The following is an 8841-nucleotide window of genomic DNA, read 5'->3' on the forward strand; positions in this document are numbered from 1 at the left end:
AATACAGTAAAGACTAAAATTATTAAAAAATACCACAAAGCTGATGCTTTAAAGGTTAGTAAGTACTGAAGTTTATAACTCTTGTCATTAAAGAATCAACCTTTGTTTTTCTGTTTGTGGTTTTATAATTACCAATAAAAACAAACAAATGAAAAATAAATGGCTTTAGGACAGTTCCCAGAGAAAAACAGTCAGATATGAGTGAAAACACTATAACTGTTACTGAAGCTAGTTTATTTTCACTGAATCCTTGTTTAATTACCTTTAACCAGCGATACTCGAGTTAGTGAGTTTCTGCCCCTTTTATGTTGTTGGTCAGAAACTGAAAAGTGTGAGAGCCAGAGGTTTTAGTGTCACGCTTACAGCAAAAACTATCAAGTGCTGCGTATTAAAATCTCATTTAAAAAGCTCATAAAAAATAACAATCTGAATTCAAACATTTTTATTTGTTTTGCTGCAAATGCAAAATATATAAAAAGTATGTCCAAGTCGTAAGAGACAAATGATTAGCTGTAAAACTGTGACCAGGACAGACTGAGATACATTTTGTGAAATGACAAAAGTCAATAGCTTATACAGTACATTCTCTTTTGTTCATTTTTATACACAACTGTGTTAAAGAATGGCATTAACATGAAACATWTTAATCTAAAGCTACAATTAGATACAGCCATGTGTATCAGTTTATATAAAAACCTCACTGTGAGGAAACAACAATCTTTGCCAAGGGTGGACTGTAGACGGATAACTCCTACCGCTCAAAACATGTAATAAATAAATTCTTAGACTTCAGAGCTCGCTGTCTATAAACAGGCTTTCATCACCAGACAAAAATTGGCCTAATGACTTGTCTACGGCACAACTAACCACAGTTCACCGGCAGCACCGTGTCTRTGTGGTCACAGCTTGTGTTGTTTTCAGACCACCGTCACCTCAAAACAGTCGTTGTCCGACYTCCTTAAAAAGCAACACGTTCTGTACTCATTTGGCAGTCGCCACGTCTGGAAGAAAAAGACCAAAAGTGACAAAAAATCCCTTCAAACTGGAATTATTTTTTATTTTTTTATTTTTTATTTATTTTTGAATGAAGAAATGTTAGTAAACAGCAGTAATCATCATGACTATTTTAGTCTACTTTTGTCAAAGTTTATGTTTTTCAGCCAATCTGATTAAGTTTGTTATTAATAAAAAAATAAATCACTTGACAGTTGGAGGCACAGATCTGTCTTTACCTTTGCTCACGTCATACAGCTGAAAAACATTTTAGGTTACAGTTAGTATAAAAATGTAAAAACACCTGTCTCATTTTTTAAAGTGTTTTTGTTGTCGGATATCACCGAAGGCGAGAGGCCGTGAGGTGTTTGCCCGTTTGTATGTTTGCGTTCGCATAATATCTCATGAASCAGTGGACGAGTTTTGATGAAACTTTCAGAYAATAATCTTGTGGATTTAGATTTACAATTTATTGAGATTTGGAGTTAACCCCAGTTCAAGATAGCTGCCACTTAGCAAACACAAAAATGGCTACGACTCTGCTAACTGATATTGAGCTACAATTTGGTTTGGCAMTAGACTCAGCATATACTACAAGAAGCACACTTTTTGTGTGTMTTTTTCCCAATAATGGATTTGAATGAAACTTTCAGAAAGTATGTTTCTCTAAAATGGATTAACTTTTTGAAGTCAACTGAATTCAAAATGGCCGTCACAAACCTGTACTTTGCTAACTCAGAAATGGGTTAAAATTTGGTACAGTAGTAGCTGAGAGTCTTTCACAGCACATACTTGGAGCGATAYCAAATCTTTCAAAATCTCGCATCATCGCATAAGACCTTGTATAATGCCATGTTTGACGCAAGTTTCTTCAACTCAAATGCAAATGTTTGGCCTTTAATGTCTTAAGGTCATCACATGGGTTCGCCCTCTTACCTCGCTGTGTGGCATGCTGTGATGGAAACCCACCATTCCCGACACTAACTTTTCTGATCTGGTTGTGTAGAGTTGTCTGGGGATCTGCAGAGACAGAGAGGAGAAGCATTTCCGACTCATCCCACCAAAGATTTATGTTCTACCACGTTAAAATGCGGATACAGCGAAGACTTGAGAAGAATCTACTCCAGGGGAGAGTTAAGACCTACGAAGCAGAGCCAAAAGTTGTGTGCTTGCAGGGAGGAAGACCCCACAGCTGAGGATGGTACTCAAAAAGYGGAAAATAAAACCTATAGATACAGAATTATCATTATGGGTTAGACTTTTGTTAGAGGTTTGAGTTTAGTACTGAGTCAGGTTAGTTGGTTMCTGGGAGCACCTCGATACTCAGTCGGATATTTTCGATTGAGGCAAAATGTTCCTGCTCAGACTGTTGGGACTGGGACGAGGCAGAGCTCGAAGGACACTGTAACGTGGACACGTGCGTTAAGATGCCGTCGTCGTTCTCAAACACGGGGTTCTCCCTCAGKGTGTTTTCAAAGGCGTACGGCGCGAGGGTGTGCCTGAGGAAGGCGAGGGGGTGCAACACATCAAATGACTCCCGATGGAGGGCCAAACAGGTTTTGCAAACAAAATGTGAGAGAGGAGGGAAAAAAAACAAAGACTTACACCAAAGTTARAGCCTTTCTGGGTTTTACACACTTCTTGTTGATGAATATTAAAACACCAATGATGGCACAAACGAGGCAGAGACTTCCCACGAGGCAGGTTATAATGAGAGGAGGGTCTACYGGCACCGATACCAGCTCGCTGCAGCGCTCTCCGTGGTAATGCCAGTACTGACCCACGGGGCATCTGAAACAAAACACAAAACACACAGAAAGGCACCCTCAGAGAGTTATCTGAAGGACTTAGTGGAATTAACAAAAGGACCGTTTCACTTTGTTGTTTTTTTTTTGTTGTTTTTGTCTTTTTTTTCTGTGAGGTGTTTGAAAACAGAGCGTGATTGCTTTCAGCTTCTGAGAACAAAGGTTTCTAGAAAAATACTTTGTAGCAAAGCAATAAATATGCATGAAATAATATTTAAATTCATCAGACCGGTTTGATGTTTCAAAAAGTTGCGTCACGTCATCTCTTCTTTTATCAAACTATAAAACTGAGGAGACGAGATGTAAAAACAGAGTTCAGCTCCACGAATCTTTAGGTTTTTGTTTTAGTTTCACAAAGWGTTTCATGTTTTTCAGTCGGACATGTTTGGCCGCTAAACCTCTTTACTCCAGTACCGTGCTTTTGCAAAACATGACGAGGTGTTATGTTAAAGCTTTTGAAAGAGTTACAGTAAATCCCTTCAACACGTCAGGTGTTGTTATTTATCGTGTACCTGCAGCTGACTCCGTGACCTGGGATTATTTCACACAGGCCTCCATTCAGGCAGTAATCTGGCTGCAGGGTGCAGGCGCTCTGACAGGGAGACCCATCCACGGTGCTGTAGCCGGGGTCACACAGACACTCGCCCTCGTTGGTCCGGCTGTTCAGCACGCAGCGGGAGAACTCGTTGCAGGCCAGGAACTTGCAGGGATCTGCTTGGTCAGCTGAAGCCAAGGGGGTGAAAATTAGCAGAGAGGTGCTTATTGTGTGACTGCTGAATCAGCGTTCACACTTGGACTCCTGTTTTCYTTTATTTTATTTTCAATCTAATTACTGTTGCCCTCTTAGCTGTTCATATATGAAACGGTTCAGCTCACTCGGGAAATGGGTGCCATGGGTTTTGTTTTTGTCAATTTTATGCTTTTCAAAATATTTCACTTTTTTTACATATATTTTCCCCATAGAAAAAACACTTTAATTCATTCATTTACATTGTTGTCATTAAAATCTGTATTAGCGCACAGGCTTTATTGTTTTATGCTTCTTCAAGGTTTTATTTATTAATTTATTTGTTTATTTATTTAGCTTTAAGCAAGTGTTTTGCTTGTTAATTTGAGCTTTCAGCTACTGTTCTACTGCTTTTAGCTAGCTTTTTGCTAATTTTAGCTTTTACATAGCCTTTAACCACTTTTTCCCTTTCTTAGCTTTTTGTTATGTTTACTCTTTAGTCTTTTGCTACTTTAATTTCCAGTTATCTTTCTGGTAATTTTAGCTTTTGTCTAGCCTTTACTAGCCTTTTCATATATTTTTTTTAATTTTAGCTAGCTCATTGTTGTTTTTAGCTTCTAGATAAATTTCTGATACTTTTTAACCTTTGACTACTTTGAAGTTTTGGCTAAAGTTTAACTAGTGTTTAGCTTTTATTTTTAATTGTTAGCTTGCWTTTTGTTMGCTTTTAGCTTCTAGCTACCATTTTGCTACTATTTCCTTTTTCTAGCTTCTAGCTGGAGTTGTGCTATTTTAACAGGTATTCAGCTACTTTTGGCCTTTTTCAGTTTTAGTTTGCGCTTTGCTCTTTTTAGCTTGGACAATTCAGTTTCAGCTTCGTCAGCAAACTTTGGCAAAGTCATGTTGCATTTTTACTGAAAATGCAGTTTTTCTAGTTAAACAAAGAGCTGGAGGGCTGGTCTGAGTTCAGGTGTTTGCGTGTAACGTGTAAAATACAYAAGTAGGACAAAGCAGCATTAGCAGGGACACCTCACCTGGCTCAACCTCCAAAGACCGACTGTCAATCTCAATGTCAAGCCGCGCAGCTGCTGCGTTGCAGAAGTCCTCCAGAACACAGTGGACAGCCTTTGTGACGTTATACGGGACCGGCCGGTCCAGTTTCATCCTGCTGTTCACCACAACACTCCCATTCCTGAAGTTGAGAATCTCCAGCTGCTTGAATCCAGTCAGATTTGACTGTAAATACGGCAAAAGCTGCATAAAAAGAGGGAAATACGATTATTCAACCYTTTTATTTTAATATCAGTTTCCTGAAGATTAGTGTAGCTGGAAATTAGCTTTCGACAGGAAGYCAGAGTTTAGTATTCATTAGTGTTCATTTATCAGAGGAAGGGTGGAATAAATAAAATAAAGTGGATTCATGTCAGTGTTAGGTGTCAGCAGAGATTTGAGACACCCTGGGGAGACGAAACAAACTGTTGTTCATCCCATCATTTTTAGCTTCAGTAATGACAGAATTGTTGTCATTTCACTGCTGATTTGTGTTATTTAGGTCACATTTATTGGTGAATTCTATGAATAGTTCATAATTAAATTTTGATGCYGGCATAAAATCCTGTCATTTCTCAGGGGCTGTGTCATAAGATGCAGAATAAAACGAGAGCGATGTTTATAAGCATTAGCTCATGCTAATTCCAAAATAAAATCTATAAATAATGTTTGGTAAAACCTTGACGATGTATGCTTTATAGTAGCATGTAACATGCACCTGCTTCTAATCATCTACACTGCAAAAACTGTCCATCTTACCAAGTTTTAAACTCTTACATCCAGCCAAAAAGTCTTTTTGATCTTGTTTTGAGACTGGTAAGATTCTTGAAATAAAAAAAAAACTGAGTCAAATCAAGTATTTCAAGAATCTTACCAAGTAAAATTTTCTTACTCCATTGACAGAAATTTTTTGATTTAATTGGAGTCAAATTTTCAGACCAACAAGACAAATAATCTTACACATTCTGAAAACAAGATTATTATCTTACACAATCAGTTCTTGTTTAGTAAATCAGTCTCAAAACAAGATCAAAACAACTTTTTGGCTGGATATAAGATTTTAAAACTTGGTTAGTTGGACATTTTTTGCAGTGTAGTCCTCAATTAGACAAAAAAAAGTTCAACTAAATAGATTTATTACACTCTAACTATTAAAGGCAATTTGTTAAAGCTAGGGTTGGGCGATATTGGGGAAAAAAATTATCAGGATTAATTGTGACATTTAGCCAATAACAATAAAAATGATTATTATTAGATGACAATTGCAATTGCATGTGGCCAGCATTAGCCTTTGGTCCGCTGTTTCTGGTTTTCCTCGTACTTTACTATATGTCGGTGTTTCAGGTGATTAAACAAGTTTGCAGTGTTTGTGTAAGCATCACTGCCTTCCACCATTGGGCTCTTATATAAGCCTGACAGTGATGTCGTGTCAGACAATAATAAAAAAAATCATAATGTGGCACTAATTGCAGTAATTGCAAAGTGGCAAATATTAATTTTTGACAGTTTTGCCCAACGCTAGTTAGAGCTTTAAGTTTGTTTTGAGGTGACTCTCAGCTGTAAACTGTAAACTGTAAAATTGACTGACTTGGAGTCATATTTATTTTTTTAAGGTCAGCTGGCAGCCATCCTAAAATGTAATTAGCTGTAGATGAATACCCAGTGATCACTTTCTGAGTTTCATTTTTTTTTCCTATGGACAAATAACCACACACAGAGACATGGACAAAAACATTTTCACCTTTTGCCTCAGACAGCGGGCGTCAAAAACAGAGCCTGCCTGCAAACGCAGCTTGTAGGACTGCTAAGACCATCGCTCGATATCTATGAACCATTTTAAGAGACAGTAGATTAAAGAAGCTATCAGAYAAAGCCACAAAACCTTCTCACACTCATCCACAATTATTGCTTTTCCGTTTATCGCCCGCCGCCGAAGGCCAATGGGGAGATAATGTGTTTGCTTCTGCCTCTATGGGTGTGTGTTATTGAAGCATTTACAGTAGTTTTTACACACTGCTTCAATAGGATGACTTAGTTTTCACATWATAAAAACCTGGTAAGGGCCAGATTATGGTATTTTTTTATTGCATCCTTAAATGTGAAACCCTAAAGTCAAAAGAGGATGTACAGTAATTACTTTTTATCCCATCGGAACAGCCATGCATGAAATTTGGGAACTCTTAAGAAACCGAAGTCATACTTTGGCTCCAGGGGAACCAAGAATATACACTTTGCTGAATCTAATATACTTATTTATCCATTTCCTGAAACTTTAATCCTCATTTCTCCATGCCTTGTAGTAATGCATGTTAATAGGACAGTGTCAAAATGTAACTGCAGCTAAAAGTTTTGCAGCATTGCGGCCTCTGATTCTCATGGGGTGAGCATATTTTGACGCTGAGATGAAACTACATTTTAAATGCATTAAATAATGACTTAATTGAGTAATAACTTAACCCACTCAGAGCTCACGGCGCACATGACGAACGTCAATCCTGCTCGCTGCGAGAGGGCGAGATTACAATACCTTAGCAGTGTCGGGCTGTTGTGCGGGAGATAAGAGGACTTAAGGAGCTCTGCTCTGATCGGGTTACCTCACCTATCACTGACAGGCAGTTCAGAGAGGGTACAGTTCCACATAACTGGTGGAATCTCACGGAAAAGCTACTTAGATAGTTCAATATCCAGAACAAAAATAGGAAATGACCTGCAGCGCAACTGCACACAGCACCGAGCACCTTAACAACCAATCACATACGACTCTGCTACGAGAAATAAAAAGTATTTCTCTGCCGTCTACAATACACCACTGTACTTCCACAGACAGCAAGGCACAAACACACCCCCGAGCTTCACACACAAGGTTACACATGTATCTACTGGTTCTTCTTGTTTAAAGAAAAGTAAAGAAAAAAGAACAAGTCAAATATCCCCTTGCTGGTATCGCTGAAGAGTCACAAGAAATCTAAATGCAGTATAAAACKGTGTTTCTGATTTACTGTAGCATGGGAAACTCATTTTAAACTCCATGTCCAGTTTTATTGGTTGCTTCACAAACCAGTAGGTACAGGAGTAAGTGAGGCAAAACACAGGGGAACTGCAAGGGCGAATAATACACACACATACTGTATGTATGTATGTGTATGTATGTATGTATATATATATATATATAACTTTTACAAATGGGCTCCAACAGCCAGCAAATCATTTCACTGTGCATTTAAATGGGCTGCCGAATGTGTTCAAAAATTGAAAATTTACTCGTGATCATTTGTGCTTTTCCAATGATTTATAAAGCATGCTGGATGAGTTCAATAGAAATACCTGAGCCCATTTAAAGGAAGAAAATACTACATGGTTTACCAGTAAAGAACACTAAATACTCACCAGTTCAAACATCTGATCTGAGTTTTTGCTGGGAAGCTAAACGGATCAGTTAACGAGCAAAAACCATGGTTTGGGCAACCACAAAAAATTGGAGATGGAGTGTTGTTGTTTTTTTTACCTTTTTTAATGCTTCTTATACACTGTAAAAAATGAAATGTTGGATTTACTTAACCATGTTATGTGACCTGGTTCCACTTAACTGAGTTGAGTAAATTCAAAGCAATATACCAGTTTTTTAGCCAAAGAACATGAGTATGTTGCTTTGAATTTACTCAACTCAGGTGGAACCAGGTCACATAACATGGTTAAGTAAATCCAACATTTCATGTTTAGAGTGTATACAAATACATTTTTTTTCTTTGGATGTGCAAACTCATAACATGAGTCACATCATGACACATAAGTGAGGATTTAATTAAAGGGATCCCTGATTAGCTGTAACATTAGACTTTATTTGATAAACATTTATTTTAACTGTAAAATAAAGATTGTAAAAATACAGTAGGCTGTTTAGTTTTGTAAATTTTTAAAAATATATTTTAACATGGAAGGAGCCATTTTATTTACACACWAAGCATTCTGGGTAAATGATGATGTGGATTGGTCCTTGGTGTGAGCGAGCTATATCCACCCTGAAGGTTAATCTTGGACAATATCTGACGATCGACCATTTTAAATGAAACCAGAGAGCGTTGACAGAGAGGAGAAGGTAGAAATGACAGCCTGTAACTGAAAATATAGATGGAGGACAACAGAGCTGCTTCATGGAAGAAGAACCTCAGCTTAGCCTGTTAGCCTTTGTGCTAGCACCAACACTATATTGCCTTATATGTATTAGCTTGGTGCTAACGCGACAAACTAATAAGCTAAACTGAGGTC

The 8841-nt window shown here is 37.8% G+C and overlaps 1 protein-coding gene across 5 annotated transcripts in view; it reads right to left on the reverse strand.

Moving 5' to 3' along the window:
- Positions 1 to 427: 427 nt before the first annotated feature.
- The window catches only part of impg1b (interphotoreceptor matrix proteoglycan 1b), a 27641-nt gene continuing 19227 nt past the window's right edge, over positions 428 to 8841 (reverse strand). For 2 of the 5 annotated variants that reach the window (XM_014014706.1, XM_014014691.1), the window contains 6 exons: positions 4560 to 4779; positions 3311 to 3521; positions 2599 to 2784; positions 2309 to 2492; positions 1930 to 2013; positions 428 to 1001 (listed from right to left, as the gene is read on the reverse strand). In XM_014014706.1, coding sequence (XP_013870160.1) covers positions 918 to 1001; positions 1930 to 2013; positions 2309 to 2492; positions 2599 to 2784; positions 3311 to 3521; positions 4560 to 4779 — 969 coding nt within the window. In that variant the 3' untranslated portion in view covers positions 428 to 917. Of the gene's footprint in view, positions 1002 to 1232; positions 1252 to 1929; positions 2014 to 2308; positions 2493 to 2598; positions 2785 to 3310; positions 3522 to 4559; positions 4780 to 8841 lie in introns of all 5 variants that reach the window. The other 3 variants (XM_014014698.1, XR_001310729.1, XM_014014715.1) reach the window with 3 other exon arrangements.

The sequence above is a fragment of the Austrofundulus limnaeus genome, unplaced genomic scaffold, assembly GCF_001266775.1.
Source record: "Austrofundulus limnaeus strain Quisiro unplaced genomic scaffold, Austrofundulus_limnaeus-1.0 Scaffold2, whole genome shotgun sequence".
Lineage (NCBI taxonomy): Eukaryota > Metazoa > Chordata > Actinopteri > Cyprinodontiformes > Rivulidae > Austrofundulus > Austrofundulus limnaeus.